The sequence below is a fragment of the Neomonachus schauinslandi genome, chromosome 5 (assembly GCF_002201575.2).
Source record: "Neomonachus schauinslandi chromosome 5, ASM220157v2, whole genome shotgun sequence".
In the NCBI taxonomy this organism is placed as follows: domain Eukaryota; kingdom Metazoa; phylum Chordata; class Mammalia; order Carnivora; family Phocidae; genus Neomonachus; species Neomonachus schauinslandi.
In genome coordinates this window covers 169,401,424-169,419,899 of record NC_058407.1, presented here as the reverse complement: position 1 = coordinate 169,419,899, position 18,476 = coordinate 169,401,424, and the positions used below count along the sequence as shown (strand labels likewise).

Sequence of the window (18,476 nt, the reverse complement as noted above, 5' to 3'; positions counted from 1 at the left end):
CCTCCACGTTTATGTATTTATTCTGAATTTCTTTGTTAAAATGCATCTGCACTCCTCCCTTCATAGTAACAGTGGCTACCACGGCCAGGTCCTAAAGGCCTCACAAGTCCTGAGGTCTAGGAAGCAGCCTCCCACACAAACCCCCCCCCCCCCCCGCCCCCAACTCTATCCCCTCTGGCAATATTCAGAACACTGCCCCGCTGCTCCGCCCCCAGATCCTCCTTCTTTCAGCGCTGACTCGCTACAAACTATTCAAAATTTATCTTTGGACCCTTCCCTTCCCACCAACTCAGACACTCAGCACCAGCTGGGGACTCCTCCGTGTCTGCAGGCCCTGGGACATTGCTGGTCTCTGCAGAAATGTTTATTGAATGAATAAATAAAAATTCATTCACACTAAGGTGTAAATGTGAAAGGACTGTTTTATACTTTAATGTGTTCCCTCTCCTGGGGGCAACAATAGCCCTTTAAGTATTTTACAGCTTACGAAGCTCCTTGTATTAATTCCTTTGCTGCCCCCAACAACCTTATGGAGGTAGGTACGAGATGAGGCATCTCTCAGAGAGGTGGTGTGATTTGCCCAAAGCCACACAGCGCATCTGCAAAGATTTGCCTCATAAAGTAAAGTGCACAGGTTCCGGGGATTAGGGATGGATATCTTTTGGAGGTCCGTTTTTCAGCCACTTAAGGGTAGAACCCAGATCTTCTTGCAGCTAATGTTCGGCACAGGGATTTCCGAGGGAGGATTTCTCGGAGCTGAAGAGAAAGGTGATGGGGCATTGAGAAGGGGGGCGCGAGGTCGCGACCCTGAGCGGCTGCATCGACCGCACCCGGGGCCGTTGCCGCGGTGGTGCCAGTCAGAGGCCGACCCCCGGGGCACTCAGGACCTGGCGGGCGCCGCCGCGGAGTCAGAGGTTACCGGGAGGATGACTCGAGCCGCTGGGGCGGACTGGCGGAAGCCTTTGAGCCCAGGCCGTGAAACGAGGTCCGGGTGCCCTCCCCGCACCTAGGGGGCGGCAGGAAGATGGGGCGCAGCCAAGGGAATACGCCCCCTGCTGGGCAGAGACGCGGATGGTAGGGCTCACGACTCTCCGAGCCCCTCGGCCCGGAAAGCGGCACCCCCTGCCGGCCTCGCCGCCTCACTGCACTCGGCCCCGCAGCCGCAGCCTCGCCCGGGCCGGACGCGGGGTGCGCACCCAGGGAGCGCCGGGCGCGCGCGGGGTACGCGCGGGGGTGCAGGTCGCGGGCTGCCACCGGGGGGCGCCGCTACGCGCTACGCCCCGCTTCGCTCCGCCGGGGCCTCGGACACCCAACCGAACACCGCCCGGCCGGGCAGAGGCCGAGGGGCGACGAGGAGCTGACGCCTCAAAGCGGGGGCGGGCCGGCGGCAGGTCCCCCGCACCCCGCGGCCTTTCTCCGAGTGCCCCCGCGAGCTCCGCGGGCTCTGCGTCCCCCGCGCCTCCCACCCGAGCCCGGCGGCGCAGCGCAGCCCGGCCGCTCCCACTCCGTCCTTGGAGGGTGTGGAAGGGTGGGTTTGGGGCCGGGGGCGGGTCTGGGGGCGGACCCGGAGGCGGGGCTGTCTCTGCGGCAGGGCCCAGCTCGGCTCCCCCCGGTCTCTCTCTGTCTCTCCTCCTCCCTCCTCCTGCTCCGGGCGGAGCCCGGCATGGGGGGGCCGGCGCGCGGCAGGCCAGGTACGGTGATGTGGAAATTGGGGAGCCTTGGTGCGGGGAGGTGGGGGGCAGGGAGTAGTGAGGATTGGCGGGGCGAGAGAGACGGAGAAACCCAGAGTAGCAGGACAAGGGGAAGGGGAGGGGTGCCCGGGAACCTGGGGCCCTTGGATGGAGAGGGGAATGAAGCCGCCAGGTTTGGAACAAACAGGGAAGGAAGAGGACGGCAGGGAGGAGGGGCGCCTAGGAGGAGAGGTGAGGCCGACGGCGAAAAGGAGAGTGTGTTCGGGGGGGAGGGAAACCAGAGCAGGTCTGGAGGCCGAAGCTCAGAAGGTAGCTATGGGGCCAGACCGGAGACCCCCGGGTGGGATTGAGGGCAGGGACTGGAAGAGGGCAGCCGGGAGCCTCTCAGATCCTGGAGGAAGAAGGGGATCTGGGCCATCATCGAGGGAGGTGGAGCCAGTCACTGAGGGGCCAGGGCACAGGAATAGGGGTGGACAGAGGCCGGGGGCCCAGGCAAAGGACTGGAAGGGGGAACTGCCCGCAGGGAATGGAAATAGATGGATGGGTCGTATTGTAGATGCCCAACTCCGAGTGCCTCCACCCCTTCGCTAGCATCCCCACCCTGCCCTCATGACACCCCCAGCCTCAGGGCCCAAGAGCGGGTGGGGATTCTGACCATCTCCCCCTTCCCCAGTGGGGTGCACTGTACGCAAGTAGGCCGTAGCAGAACTCCTTGTCTGTAGGTATGTCCAGTTCCCTGCAGCCGGTGTGTGTATCTGGAGGTCTGTGTGTGCTGTGGGTGTGTCGGGGGTGTTTATGTCTGTGTGTGTCTGCCTGTTCCTAGGTTGTGTTTACCCATGCTGATCTGTGTCTGGTCCTCTGTTTGTAGATATGGGTCTGTGGCCTGGTGGTTCGTGTGTCTGAATGTGTGTTTGTGGGGCTGTGAGGCTGCTGTGTATTTGTGGGGCCTGTCTGTGTGGTAGATCAGGATGTATTTACAGGATGGGAATCTGTGTCAAGCTGATCTCTCTGGGATGTGTATCTGTGTCTCTGAACACCTTTGTCGGGTGTGTGACTCTGTGTACACATAGCCTTCCGTGTCTGTCTGTCTATGGATCCTAGAGGTAGTGTTGGGTTTTCTCTGCCTCCATCTGTTTTCCACTCTCTGAGGACCCAAGTCACATCTCTGCTCCTTTCTCTCTCTTTCTCTCTCTCTCATTCATTCCTGGCCCCCACCCACCCCACATCTTTCTTTTTTTCCTTCCCATCTCCCCCACCAAGTGGATCCGGGACCCAGGGAGGGCCGCCCCCCGGGCCTGGTGGCGCTGAGCAGGGCCCCCCAGCCCCCACCTCCTGCCCCACGACATGAACCTCCTCTACCGAAAAACCAAGCTGGAGTGGAGGCAGCACAAGGAGGAGGAGGCCAAGAGGAGGTAAGGCTGCAGTCCCAGATTGCCCTTCGGGCTGTCCCACGTCTGCTTCCCCGCTGGCTGGGGCCACATCCCTCTGCCCTTCCTGGGTCCAACAGCCTGGTCATGAGTCTGATCTTAGAGTCTGTGCTCAGTACAGAATTGCTGGGATTGCATACACCCTGTCCCCACCCTGCTCCTGGCTCCTGGCTCCTGGCTCCTGGCTCTGGCCCTTGTCCTGGCCTCTTGGGGGGGCTTCCAGCTCAGGAGCACCCTGTTGGCTCTTCCCCACCCCTGGAGGCCCGAGTCACTCCTTCCTGACTCACCTCTGGCCTATAGTCTTCTTTCTGTCAATGTGGGGTTGGCTCCAGGCTTCCCTGTCACCTGACCTTGGAAGGGGCAGGCCCTACTGCCCTCCTGGTCCAGGGACGGGGTCATTTGCGGGGTACCCGAAAAGATCCGTTTGGCCCCCTCCCCACCAAGGCTGCTGGGGGAGGTCAGTGGCCAAGTACAGGGGTGTGTGTGTGTGTGTGTGTGTGTGTGTGTGTGTGTGTGTGGTGAGAGAGGTGAAGGCTGGGCCCTGCAGAGGGGCCAGGGCTGGGGACCTCCCCCTGCTTGCCCTCTCTCCTTGCCCTCCCCGGGACCTGGACCCTGGCCTCTCCCCTCTCTCTTCACCCCCATTGACAGCACAGCCTCTTGGAGCCTGAGTCAGAGCCACCTCCCTGCTCCCTTCTCCCTCCTCGAAACTGTGGAGTTTAATTCTTGTTGTTAATTAGATTAATCAGAGCTATGACTGCAGTGATCTCTCCCTAATGAAGGGTTAGTAGACAGGGCCTTAATGAGAGCCCCCCCACAGTGGCTCTCCCCTCTTCCCTACCAGCCGCCCCTCCCTTCACTCACACGGAAGCTCAGGGACAGTGAGAGGGAATGGGGGTGAGCCTGGGAGGGTGACAGAGAAAGGACAGCACTGAGGGAGAGGGAGAGCGAGGGGAAGGGAGGAAAAGGATCAGCAGGAGGAGGCTGTTCTGCCAATGCGGCTGCACAGGCCTCATCTGGGAGCGGAGGCCGCAGGAGCCGGACACGCTGGGAGGCCAGAGGCCAGAGGACAGGTGTGGGCCCGTGCGCGCACGAGGAGCAGAGCCGTGGCGGCAGGTGTATGTGCCAGGCGGGGCTGTGCTGCCTGTCTGCATCTCTACCTGCGCATGAAGCCGTCCACACAAGCGCCGCGTGCCAGATATGCCCAGGCTGGGATCAGACAGCTCCAGGGATGCTCCCCTGCACACGTACTCATCCCTTCATCATCCCTACTCGCCATCCCTCCCCAATTTCCTTGTCTGTTTTAAAACCGAGGGATTCTGCCTGAAGTTTCTACTTCGGTGCCCTAGACCTTCAGGCAGCCTCCCATCCCCACCCCAGGCCCCTACCTCCTCCTCCTGGGAGGCCACAGGGTTGCACACCCCCCCTGAGGGTAGAGGATGGGGAGGCCCAGGCCTGAGGCCCAACCTCTGTTCCATCTTGGCCTTCTCTCCCCAGCTCCAGTAAGGAGGTGGCTCCTGCAGGCCCCGCAGGGCCTGGGGCTGGCCCGGGGCCTGGGGTCCGTGTGCGGGACATCGCCTCGCTGCGCCGCTCCCTCAGGATGGGCTTCATGACAATGCCAGCCTCCCAGGAGCACACCCCCCACCCCTGCCGCAGCGCCATGGCCCCACGCTCACTCTCCTGCCATTCAGTGGGCAGCATGGACAGTGTTGGGGGTGGGCCTGGGGGGGGGAGGTGGGGGTCTCACAGAGGACAGCAGTGCCCGAAGACCCCCTGCCAAGCCCCGGAGACATCCCAGCACCAAGCTCAGCATGGCAGGGTCGGGGGCAGAGATGCCCCCCGGCAAGAAAGCAGGTGAGACACCCCCAGCCGTCCCCGGGAGCTGGGAGGATCCATTCCAGGCCAAGAAGAGGCCTGCAGGGGAGGGTTCATTCAGGGAAGAACCAAGGAAATGGAAGCTTCCATTCTCAGTGGGAGTGGTGGTGGTGGGGGGTTCTTTTTGGAAGGGCCTGAGATGAACCATTCAAGGGCAGGGGAAGCTCCCTGAAAAGTCCATTCCTGGGAAAGGGGTGGCCTTGAAGGGACATGAGGGGGGACAGAATTTACGGCGGGAGCTGCAGATTCTGGGGAGTTCATCAGAAGGACTGAGAGCAGGCTGGTAGAAAAGGAACCCACTGTGCTTTAAGTTGGGGAATGTGGGGAAAATAAAGACGCACATGCGCCCTTGCAGATGGGTTAAGAGATCAGAAGGGGTCTGCCCATCTCCTTCCCGCACTAAGAGCCCAGTTTGTTTTTCTCCTTCCCATTCTGCCCAGGCTCACAGAAGCCAACCCCAGAGGGCCGAGAGTCCAGCCGGAAGGTTCCTCCACAGAAGCCCAGGAGAAGCCCAAACACCCAGCTCTCTGTCTCCTTCGATGAGTCCTGTCCCCCAGCCCCCTCTCCTCGAGGGGGGAATCTGCCCCTTCAGCGCCTCAGTAGGGGGTCCTGCGTAGCTGGGGACCCTGAGGTGGGTGCCCAGGAAGAGGAGCCCGTGTACATTGAGATGGTGGGGGATGTCTTCAGGGGAGGAGGGCGAAGTGGAGGGGGCCTGACTGGGCCCCCTCTTGGGGGTAGGGGCCCAACCCCTCCAGCTGGCGCCGACTCGGACTCAGAGGAGAGCGAGGCTATATATGAGGAGATGAAGTACCCGCTGCCCGAGGAGGCAGGGGAAGGCCGGGCCAACGGGGCCCCTCCATTGACCGCAAGCTCCTCGCCACACCAGCCTCCTGCCCTGCAGCCCCACACCCACCGTCGGCCAGCTTCAGCCCTCCCAAGCCGGAGGGATGGGACACCTACCAAGACCACTCCTTGTGAAATCCCCCCGCCCTTCCCCAACCTCCTCCAGCACCGTCCTCCGCTCCTGGCCTTCCCCCAAGCCAAGGCTGCTTCCCGAACCCCTGGCGATGGGGTCTCGAGGCTACCGGTCCTCTGCCACTCGAAGGAGCCAGCGGGCTCCACCCCAGCTCCCCAAGTGCCTGCCCGGGAGCGGGAGACGCCTCCCCCACCGCCTCCGCCTCCTGCTGCCAACCTGCTGCTGCTGGGACCCTCGGGCCGGGCCCGGAGCCACTCAACACCGTTGCCACCCCAGGGCTCTGGCCAGCCCCGGGGGGAGCGGGAGCTCCCCAACTCCCACAGCATGATCTGCCCCAAGGTGGCAGGGGCGCCGGCAGCCCCTCCTGCCCCGGCCGCCTTGCTCCCTGGCCCCCCCAAGGACAGGGCTGTGTCTTACACCATGGTGTACTCTGCAGTCAAGGTGACCACGCACTCCGTCCTGCCAGCTGGTCCGCCCCTAGGTGTTGGGGAGCCAAAGACGGAGAAGGAGATCTCAGTCCTCCACGGGATGCTGTGCACCAGCTCGAGGCCCCCAGTGCCTGGGAAGTCCAGCCCCCACAGCGGGGCCATGGGCGCAGCAGCTGGGGTCCTCCACCATCGTGGCTGCCTGGCCTCCCCACACAGCCTTCCGGACCCAACCGCAGGCCCCCTGACTCCCCTCTGGACCTACCCAGCTGCAGCAGCTGGGCTCAAGAGACCCCCTGCCTATGAGAGCCTCAAGGCCGGGGGGGTGCTGAGTAAGGGCTGTGGAATGGGGGCCCCATCCCCCATGGTCAAGATCCAGCTGCAGGAGCAGGGGACCGACGGGGGTGCCTTTGCTAGCATCTCCTGCGCCCATGTCATCGCCAGTGCAGGGACACCGGAGGAGGAAGAAGAGGAGATGGGCGCCACGACATTTGGGGCAGGCTGGGCTCTGCAGAGGAAGGTCCTGTATGGAGGGAGGAAGGCAAAAGAGCTGGACAGTGAGTGAGGGGTGGGAATTTGGGGGTGGGGGACTGGGGATGCCTGGGATGATTTCGGGGAAGTGTTGGAGGGGTTATTTGGAAGCCACAACCCATTGTCCTGAAGTGGGAAGTTTTCAAGGAGACTGGAGAATAAGGGCATGCAGCAGGCTGGTGGGCTGGGGTCCCCATGTGTGTGCTGGACGGGCAGGAAGATCTGCGATGGGGAGGGGCTAGAATCTGTCCCCAAGGTTCGCCGCCTCCTGCCCTGTCCTGCTCTACTCCCTGCCCTTCCCTTTGCTAGGCTGCAGGGGTGTGTGTTTGTGAGTGTGCGCACACTAGGAGCTAAACACAGCTGCCTCCCAGCTGTTGCCATGGCAACCCATCCAGACAGGAGGGAGAGGAGAGGGAGGCCCCTACCGTTGCCTGGCAACGCAATGCTCTGCCAGGCTTCCTCTCGGATCTGAGCTTAGTTCACTTGCAGCCCTTCCCCCAACACCCCCCCTTTCTACTTCCTGGCTCAGGATTTGGGATCTCCCCCTCCTGGGGGAACAGTGCTCCTGGTCTATGTTTCAGAGGGTGGTCATTGTGGCCCTATCAGGCCAGAGGGGTTCTGGAGTTAAAGTTGGGGTAGGGGAGACCCCTATGACCACAGAAAAGGGTTTGGCAGCAGCAAATATTTGTGTGTCAGGCCAGAGATGATACCAATGGGTGGAAAGGAAAGTGGCAGTATTGGGGTCCCTCCTGTGTGTTTGTGTTTGGGGACTGTGAAATAGGGTCCCTCTCTTCTCTGCTGTGACTTGCAAAAGGGCAGTCACTTCTGGTCCATGCACGCCGCAGTGTGTGTAGCTGGGGGGAACAGCAAGACCCTTCCCATGTACAGCACTAAGCTCTCCTTGTCATCCCAGCAGAGGTCGAGGATGGTGCCCGGGCCTGGAATGGCAGTGCTGAGGGTCCAGGCAAGGTGGAGCGTGAGGACAGGGGCCCTATGGCATCAGGGATCCCAGTGAGGAGTCAGGGGGCAGAGGGCCTGCTGGCCAGGATCCACCACGGAGGGGACCGAGGAGGGAGTCGCACGGCGCTGCCCGTACCCTGCCAGACGTTTCCTGCCTGCCACCGCAATGGAGGTGACACCCCGCCCGCGCCCAGACAAAGATGGGGCTGGAAGGGGGGGAGATCTCTCAGGGTCCACGTCCTGGGCTCTCCTTTTTAACACCACATCGCCATCCCCTTGCCTCCCCTGCTGAGTCAGGGGCAGCCTGGAAGGGGCTGCCCTCTGGGAACTGCAGAAGGGGAACCTGGAGGCCCCTACCCTCCTCACTTACCTTTTCTCCACCTCAGACTTCACGGGAGGCTACCGCCTGGGGCGCTCGGCCTCCACCTCTGGAGTCCGGCAGGCCGCACTCCATACCCCCCGGCCCTGCAGCCAGCCTGGGGATGCCCCAAGCCAGGTGAGGAGGAAGTCGAAGTTGGGTGTTCTTTTATTTGTGAAGGAGCAGGTGGGGAAGAAGGCCTGGGTGTGGAAAGAAAAGTAGGAGGTCAAGCCGGGGCCTGGCATGGTCGAATAGGGACCCAGTGGCGGGGGGAGGGGGGGGGGGTGGGCATTGATCCTGGGAAAGGGCTGTATTTGGTGGGGACAGCCAGCCAGGCAGCGCCACCTCTAGCTTACCGTGTGCCTTTGTGCATTTAGAAAATGGGGGGTACCAATTTGAAAAGTGCGTTCTACTGGGAAGACAATGATTTAAAGGTGCCCATTCCTCAGGGTGAGATGGGCCCAGCCTGGCACCAGGGCTCCCTGCCAGGAAGAGGGTGCAAGAGCTGGGTTTCTGTTCCTGTCCCACCCCCCCACACACACACACCCCCAGCCAGGGGGAGAGGACAGAGGCCTGGGGGGCAAGAGAGGACTTGTTTCTGGGGGAAGACATTGGTCTTTGCAGTGGGGGACAGGGCCTGGTCACTCTGAGGTCCTTGACCCGCCCCCCTTATTCCTTTCTCCCCTCGTCGCGGGCCGGCGGCGGGAGGAAGGGGCACAGACCCACCCCGCCCTGCCGCTGCCCCTACCGCCTCAGCCCTCCCGGGAGCGCGACGGCAAGCTGCTGGAGGTGATAGAGCGCAAGCGCTGCGTGTGCAAGGAGATCAAGGCCCGCCACCGCCCAGACCGAGGCCTCTGCAAGCAGGAGAGCATGCCCATCCTCCCCAGCTGGCGGCGGGGGCCCGAGCCCCGCAAGTCCGGCACCCCGCCCTGCCGCCGGCAGCACACTGTCCTCTGGGACACTGCCATCTGAGGAGGCCCGGAGACCGGGGTACCGGACTGGGGAGCGGGGCGGGGGTGCCCGGCTCTCCGGGAGACTTGCCTTGAAAGAGGGACACTTGAAGGACCAGGTGAGAGAAAGCCAGGGAGAACCCCCTGCCTTCCACCCTAACCCCCGGAGACGGGGAATCTGCCAGGCCCATTGGGCATGGGGCACCAGCCGCACCCCCTGAAATTTGGGGGAGGAGGGTTTGAGGTTCGGAGTAAGGCCCTCCGCTGCTCTCCCTACTGGGCGAGGTAGACTCCTCCTCCTCCTGAGAGGGCCGAGCCAGAGGTCAGCATGGGGGAGGAGGGAAGGGTAGGGAGGATGGGGCGGGGTGGGGGGGGGTCAGGTGAAGGACGAGGCTAGAGAGTGTGAGGTAGAGGGGCTCTTTAATAGAGCCGGGAGTGGGGAGGGGGTATTTATTTCGTTATTTATTTTAGTTGGGAGGGCAATTCTGGGCTCTTCTGACCTACTTCTGGGCAGGGAGTAGGCAGTGGTGGGCAATTAAAAGGAACCAAGTTTGTGCTCTCCCCAACGCCTGAAGGCCCCACCATCCACGCCCACCCTGCCGCTGGGGATTGGTCTGGACTGGGGAGCCAAGCAAGAGAAGGGAGGGACTCCGGTGAGCTGAGGGCCGCAGACTCATTTACAGTATTTACGAGTGGCCAGAATTTGGTAGTGAGTGTGGCCTGCTGTGAAACAGGCATCTTATTTAGCTCTGGGGTGAGGGTCTAGCACCAGGGATGGGCGGGATGATGGGGAAGGAGGGAAATTTTAGCGGGTGGGGGGAGGGCGGGGTATTTATTTAAATTTTAAAAAAATCAGAAGAGATGTCAGGAACTTTTTTTTAATTCCTTTCTTTTCAGAATAATATATTAAAAGACTAACGATCCTAGAACTGGCTTCTTATATTTCAGTGTGCTCTGCTTTTCTTACACCTGTTTCTTTTCCCTCTTGCCCGTGGTTGGTGGGAGTTGGAGGTGGTGCAGGGAGGGGTGAGTGGCTGTGGCAAGTAACAGGGAGAGGTGGAGTTTGAGGTAAGTCTGGGAATGCCACCATGCCCTGACTCAGCAAGCATTTACTGAGCCAGCCTCTGTGTGCTTGGCAATACACCCATGCAGAAGGAGCATTCAGACTAAAGCCTGCCCTCAGGCAGTGTATAGTCTACTCAGGGTGATGAGCCACCTGGGACAACACTAGATGTTGCTACAGCAGTAAGCGGGGTGCAGGTGGGTACGAATCATCTAAGAAGGCTTTCTAGAAAGTGAGCCTAAAAGGACAGGTAAGGTTTGGATGAGCAAGGGGAGGAGGGAAAGTCCCAAGGTCACACACACCGTATGATTGTCTGCAGAACAGAAGATGGGGGTGGGGCAGGAAATGTGTTTAAATAACGCAAAGGGCAATGAGTCAACCACGATGAAGCTGATCCAGAGAGATAGGCATCAAAGCAAGATTCTGATCCTTAGGAAGCAATCAGGGAGGAGGATAAAAAAAGTGTCTGGGAGAATGGAGGGCAAGGGACAGTTTGCAAGATGCAGCCGAAAGAACATCCTCAGGTGGGGAATGAAGGAGTCGAATGGGGCATCCTCGAAGCCCAACTTTGGAACACCTGTGATTGGGGAAATGATCACTTTGACAGAGCAAAGCAAGGGGGTGAGAAGGATTTTGAGGGAAGAACTTTGAATGGGAAACAATGGTTAATATCCAGGTTGAAAGGTTTGTTACCAGCTGGAACAGACTTTCAACAATTGTGGTGGATGATACAAGAGATGTTTTTAAGCAATCTGAAGAACATTTTTTTGCCTTTTTTTTTTGAAGATTTTATTTTTATTTTTTTATTTTTTATTTATTTATTTTTTAAAGATTTTATTTATTTGACAGAGAGAGACACAGTGGGAGAGGGAACACAAGCAGGGGGAGTGAGAGAGGGAGAAGCAGGCTCCCCGCCGAGCAGAGAGCCCCATGCGGGGCTCGATCCCAGGACCCTGAGATCATGACCTGAGCCGAAGGCAGACGCCCAACGACTGAGCCACCCAGGCGCCCCAAAGATTTTATTTTTAAATAATCTCTACACCCAACATGGGGCTCAAACTCACAACCCGGAGATCAAGAGTCGCACGCTCTACCGACTGAGCCAGCCAGGTGCCCCAAGAAGAATGTTTTTTTTTTTTAAACTTTAGTAGTTTTCTATTTATTTTCATTCCTATTAGAGAAATTATAACCAGCACATCAAAGTATTTGTTATTTCATGGATATTATTGCACAAGATAAAGCTAAATTTATTTTAATGAGTTGTTTTAAAGAAAAATGTTAAATAGATAATGGTACAGGTGTGATATACAGAATATGGAAAATTATGACAGCAATATGAGAATTTTTGGAATTTAGGAAACACCAAGTTGGAGAGGAAATGAGAGCTTGGGAAAGATGAGAAGACTGTAGACATTAGGAATCATCAACATAGAAATAATACTCAGGGCCTAGACTGAGTTGTATAAGGGAGAATTGGATAAAGATATGAGTTAAGAACAAAATATGAACAAGAAATAGCTTTCTACATTTTTTTAAAGATTTTATTTATTTATTTGACAGAGAGAGAGAGACAGTGAGAGAGAGAACACAAGCAGGGGGAGCGGGAGAGGGAGAAGCAGGCTTCCCGCAGAGCAGGGAGCCCGATGTGGGACTCGATCCCAGGACCCTGGGATCATGACCTGAGCCGAAGGCAGTCGCTTAACCAACTGAGCCACCCAGGCGCCCCAACTTTCTACATTTTTATTTATTTTTTAAATTGAGATATATCAACATATAACATTGTATTAGTTTCAGGTGTCCAATATAATGATTTTATGTATGTATATATTGTGAAATGATCATCACAATAAGCGTAGTTAACATCCATCCCCACACATAGTTACAATTTCTTTCCTTGTAATGAGAACTTTAAAGATCAACCCTCTTAGCAACTTTCAAATGTTATTGTTAACTATAATCACTATGGTGTACATTACTACTCTAGGACTTATTTATCTTATAACTGGAAGTTTGTACCTTTTATCCACCTTCACCAATTTTGCCCACACCCCAACCCCGTCTCTGACAACCACCAATCTGTTCTCTATGTCTGTGAATTTTTTGTTGTTGTTTTAGATTCCACATCTAAGTGAGATCATAGAGTATTTGCCTTTCTGTCTGACTTATTTCACTTAGCATAATGCCTCAATGTTGTCACAAATAGGACAATTTCTGATACCTTTTTAATAGTTAGAAAATTAATGGAAGTAAGTATCCTACTTATAAGAGCAACAAGAACCATAAAATATCGCAGAGTAACTTTTTTTTTTAAAGATTTTATTTATTTATTTGACAGAGAGAGACACAGCGAGAGAGGGAACACAAGCAGGGGGAGTGGGAGAGGGAGCAGCAGGCTTCCCACCGAGCAGAGAGCCCAATGCGGGGCTTGATCCCAGGACCCTGGGATCATGATCTGAGCTGAAGGCAGACGCTTAATGACTGAGCCACCCAGGCGCCCCTCAGAGTAACTTTAATAAGAAACGTGCAGGACTTATATTCGATCAATCAATAAAACTAAAGTCCTTTGAGTTACTTAAACCAGGAATATTTGCATAAGCAGAGTAATAACTTATTCTTAGATAAGAAGGCCATAATATAAAAGATGTCAGTTTTCCCTGAATCCATAAATTTGATGCAGTCTCTAAATTCCAAAAGGATGAGTTGGGAACCTTGACAACATAATGCAGAAGTTCATCCAGAATGATAATGAGAAAAACCAGAACATTCTGAAACAGATGAGTAATGGGGGGACCTGGCCTACCAATATTAAAAGTTGAAACAAAAGCACAGTGTACTGGGATTGGCATAGGACTGGCACATCCATCAGAATAGAGTCCAGAAATAGTTCCAAATGCACATGGGAATTTGGCATGTATATGATAAATGTAGTATTTTAAGGGTGGGGAAAAATATTATTCAATGGTTGTTCCTTGAGCAACTAGCTACTCAAGGGAGAGTGTGGGAAGCTGGATTTCTATTTCATTCATTATGCCAAAAGATTTAAATGTAGAAACAAAACATTAAAATCGAAAAATGGGTGAACATTCTTCTAACCTTGGGATGGAGAAGGCCTTTCTAAAATGACATGAAAACCAGAAACAGACTGAAACACTTTTTGATCATGTTCTCAACTAAAACTTCTATACGGCAAACTCAAACTATGAACATTAAACTAGGAAAATATTTTTTTTAAGATTTTATTTTTAAGTCATCTCTACCCCAAGGTGGGGCTCGAACTCACAACCCCGAGATCAAGAGTCACATGCTCCACGGACTGAGCCAGCTAGGCGCCCTATGGGAAAAGATTTCAAACATATGAAAAAGATTGATACGGTATACCAGAAAGATTCGTGAGTTGATAAGAAAAGGAAAAAACAACCCAAATGAAGGACATGAGCAGATAATTCACCAAAGAAACAGAAATTACCAACAAACATGTTCAACCATAACCACAAGTGATGTGAAATAAAGTAATAATAAATTCTTTTTATCTGTCTGACAAAACTGAAAAAAAAATTCATAGCATCAATCTGGCAAGTATGTGTGGAAAACAGGCACTCATTGTGTAAAAAAAACTAAATACACCTTTTCTGGAGGTCAGTTTAATAGTATTTGTTAAAAATTTAAATGTACATAGTTTTGACTCAAATTCCATTTCCAGGAACTTATCCTACGGAAATGGTTACACAAGGATACAAAGCTAGATGCACAAACGTGCTAATTGCAGTGCTGTTTGAAATGATGAAAAATTGGAAACCACCCCAATTTCATTAGTATGGCACTAATTTATAGTAACAATGGAACACTGAAGCTGTTAAATTGAACACAGAAGATATCGATGTTCTAAACACAAAAAAGTTCACAATAAATTAATAAGTGAATAAAGCAATGTGAGGAAAAGCACATTTTTAGAAAAAATTATTCATAAAAAGCACATTTTTAGAAAAATCATTTATTTATAGGGGCGCCTAGGTGGCTCAGTCGTTAAGCGTCTGCCTTCGTCTCAGGTCATGATCCCAGGGTCCTGGGATGGAGTCCCCCATCCGGCTCTCTGCTCCGCGGGAGGCCTGCTTCTCCCTCTCCCCCTGCTTGTGTTCCCTCTCTCACTGTGTCTCTCTGTCAAATAAATAAATAAAATCTTAAAAAAAAAAAAAAGAAAAATCATTTATTTATAAATTTTTATGTAGGTCTGAAAGAAAATACACCAAATATTTGATGGTGATTATTTGAGGTCTAAGAAGAGACGGGGCTTAATTTTCTTTTTTTTTTTTAAAGACCCCATTTATTTATTTGAGACAGAGAGAATGAGAGACAGAGAGCATGAGAGGGAGGAGGGTCAGAGGGAGAAGCAGACTCCCTGCCAAGCAGGGAGCCCGACGCGGGACTCGATCCCGGGACTCCAGGATCATGACCCGAGCCGAAGGCAGTCACCCAACCAACTGAGCCACCCAGGCGCCCTTAATTTTCTTTTTTAAAATGTATATTGCTTGAATTTTTATGTGTAGATCTTTATTCTGAGATCAGAAAATATATTTTTAAATTTTTTTAAAGATTTTATCTATTTGAGAGAGATCACACGTAAGCAAGCAAGCACGAGTGGGGGGAGGGGCAGAGGGAAGGGGACGAACAGACTCACCACTGAGTGGGAGCCCCACACAGGGCTCGATCCCAGGACCCTGAGATCATGACCTGAGCCGAAGTCAGATGCTTAACCAACTGAGCCACCCAGGCACCCCAGAAAAAAAAATTTTTAAAGAAAAGTAAGTAGGGTGCCTGGGTGGCTCAGTTGGTTAAGCGACTGCCTTCGGCTCAGGTCATGATCCTGGAGTCCCGGGATCGAGTCCCGCATCAGGCTCCCTGCTCAGCGGGGAGTCTGCTTCGTCCTCTGACCCTATCCCCTCTCAGGTGTTCTCTCTCTCTCATTCTCTCTCTCTCAAATAAATAAATAAAATCTTTAAAAAAATAAAAAAAAAAAAAGAAAAGTAAGTAGTTCTGTGTTCAGGAAGGATGAAGACAGGGGTTGTGCTCCATGACAAGAAGCAAGGCAGGCATGAAGTGTCAGCACCAAGGAGCTGGCATGTGAGGGTTCAAATCTCAGATCGGCACATAAAGCCAAGTTTCTCTCTTTCAGATAGCGCAATGGCTCCTTTGAGGAGTAGGGACAGACACCAGAACCTCTGCAGAGATGGAGTGAGAGTCAGGAACGAACAGAGTTAGGGTAGGAAGGGCTCAGGTTAGGCAGGTGCTTGAGGTTGATGTGAGCCCTCAGGCTACCTAAGATTGGAGACCTGTGAAGAGTTTGCAGTTTCAAGAACTTAAGCTGTGCTGGAAATTTATAAACTACACATGAAGGATGGAAGGATGAGCACCCCTGGGGAAGTCAGCCCAGACGCAGCCCTCCCTGTCTGACACCTGGTGAAACTCACCTGGACTCACCTGGGACTACACCTGTGTCCCCTCCTAGGGTCACAAAGCCATCTTCAACACTGACTTTCTACCTTTCTAGACCCCAGCACAGCAGAGGACTCTAGGGCAGTTCAGCTAGAGGTGAGAGGGACTGGAAGCCTTCAAGTCAAGAGGGAGATAGGAGCTGCATGGAGAGACCCCCATTGGGGAGGTAACACATTCAAACTACAGGGGAGAGAAAAGAAATACTTCAGAAATAATATTCTGCCTTATTTCTCATGGCCCATATCACCTGTTGAGATATTTCAGCTCTGAAGAGAGATTTCAATCAAAGTTAACTAGAGTCATATCAAAAAGTCTTGGGAGCAAACTTAAAGAGGCTCCTAATAACCAAAGGATAGGATAATTTGAGCATCAAGGTAAAAACTACAATGAATTGAAAAGCAAATGTGCTTAAATTCATTACTTCATACTGACAAAAAAATGTTCTCACCTTTGGAGGATGCTAGAGAATAAATTCATTATTTTAAATTATAAAGCTTCTCTATAAAGAAACATTCTGGCTAGTAAATGATGACAGAATTTTAGAATTAGAATATTACCATGAAGTAATGGGTCCAGGTATTGAGTTCCAACAAAGACAAACATCCCAAATCACATTGTAAGAGACAACCAGACCTTATGTGCCTCCTGATGAAAGAATAGACCATCATTTTTGAAGTGTTCTTGCCCCCCCCCAAAACTGAACCTAGAGATACCATCAAGCCTGTAGATGCTGCCACCAATTACAAGAAATACAGAGGAGACAGGAATGCATTGAACACCAGTGAACACGAATAGCAAAATCAAGACCGTGGGAAACACCTCAGGGCAAACTCCCTGGGTTCTTCAACAAATGTATTGCTAGGGGAAATAAAGAGATGGAGAGGCAACCTATTGATTAAAAGAAACTAAAAAAGACATATTGCTCATTGCAATCCATGGACCGTATTTGGATCTTGATTATTTTTTTTAAGATTTTTTATTTCATTTATTTATTTTAGAGAGAGAGGGAGCACCAGTAGGGAGGAGAGGGAGAAGCAGACTCCCTGTGAGCAGGGAACCCAATGTGGGGCTTGATCCCAGGACCCTGGGATCATGACCTGAGCCGAAGGCAGATGCTTAACCAACTGAGCCACCCAGGTGCCCCTCAAACAAACTTTAAAAAAACCTTTGCTTCTTGCATTTATGAGACAATTGGGAATATGACCACTGACTGGATATTTGAGGATATTAAGGAATTATTATTAACTTTTTAGATGTGATAGTGTATTGCAGTTATATATTTTTAGAGTCCTTAGAGAAATAATATTGAAATATTAATGGGATAAATCATTTGAGGTCTGGTATTTGCTTTAAAATAAAACAGAAAAAGAGAAAGTACATGCCAGAAAAGACAAAACAAGAATGGCTATGTGTTGATCATTGTTAGGCTGGATGAATGTTCTGTCTGCACTTGGGTCTATTTGAAATTTTCCACAATAAAAAGTGTTTTTTTTTTTTAAGTCAATGTGATGAATCAAAAAATTTCCTCCTTTGAAAAAAGTGAGGGTTGGGAGCAAATGTTCTAGGAAACCCCTCCCAGAACATACTCTCTCTCCAATTAAAAATAACCTTTTATTTTTATAAAGCAATATACATTCATTGTAGAAAGTTATCTAATACTGAAAAGCAAAAATAAAACACCACATTTCCACCACGTAGAGGTTACCATTTAAAAACTTACTGTATAACATCACAGGACTTTTTCTATGCATATGTTTTTTAACAAAACAAGATCATCCTGCACATGATGTTTTGAAAGCTGCTTTTCTCCATTGATGGTCTACACCTCCCCATATCAATAGATTTTCATTTTATCTAATATCCAGGCTATATGTACATTTCCCTAATCTGTCCCAAAGTGTTCTGGAGTCTTAGCTCAGCTGCCATAATAAAATACCATAGGCTAGGTGGCTCAAACAACAGGCATTTATTTCTCACAGCTCTGGAGGCCAGGAAATCCAAAACAGCGTGTTGGCCAATTTGGTTCCTGGTTAAAGCCCTCTTCCTGGCTTGCAGACAGGTACCTTCTTGCTGTATCCTTACATAGCAGAGAGCGAGAAAGTGCAAGAAAGAGTGAAAGAGAAGGATGTCGGGGGATGGTCTTTCTCTTCTTAGGAGAACACTAATCCCATCATTAGGGCCCCACCCTGATGACCTCACCTATACCTAATCACCTCTCCAAGTCTTACTTCCAAATACTATCACTTTGGAGATTAAGGCATCAACATGTGATTTATGGACCAAGATTCTATCCGGCACCAGGAATTGCACCTGGTTGTTATGTTCCTTGTCTCTTCTAATTTGGCACATTATCTTTGCTTCTTTTGCTCCCGTAACTCTGACTTGTGGAATAGCCTGGGCCATTTGTCTCAAAGAATGTCACACTCCCCACATATGCTTGGTTGCTTCCTCAAGGTACCTCTACAGTTTACAGGTACCGGGAGATTGGAGCCTCTTGTCACTTGCTGTTCAGACCCAGGTGCCCCTGATGCATGTGCCCTCAGAGTGGCAGCCCATTCTGAGGGTCTAAGTTCCACTGCACCTCTGCCATCTCCAAACTGCCCCTAGGATGGAGTGAGGAGCACGTTGGCTGGGGACTCATCCAGGCCATCCACTGGCCTCTGCCACCATCCCAGGGCAATCTTTTGCCACCAAAAATGGCTTCAAGTCAGAAACCCTAGGCTGGAAGCACCA

At 52.5% G+C, this 18,476-nt stretch overlaps 1 protein-coding gene across 1 annotated transcript; it reads left to right on the top strand.

Moving 5' to 3' along the window:
• Positions 1-2,810: 2,810 nt before the first annotated feature.
• NYAP1 (neuronal tyrosine phosphorylated phosphoinositide-3-kinase adaptor 1) lies at positions 2,811-9,218 on the top strand. The gene is given in 7 exon segments (XM_021680084.1): positions 2,811-3,103; positions 4,613-4,838; positions 4,840-4,969; positions 5,431-6,948; positions 7,839-8,054; positions 8,269-8,378; positions 8,961-9,218. Coding segments are annotated over 7 exon segments (2,520 nt in total). The 5' UTR covers positions 2,811-3,035; the 3' UTR covers positions 9,213-9,218.
• The last annotated feature ends 9,258 nt before the right edge of the window (positions 9,219-18,476 follow it).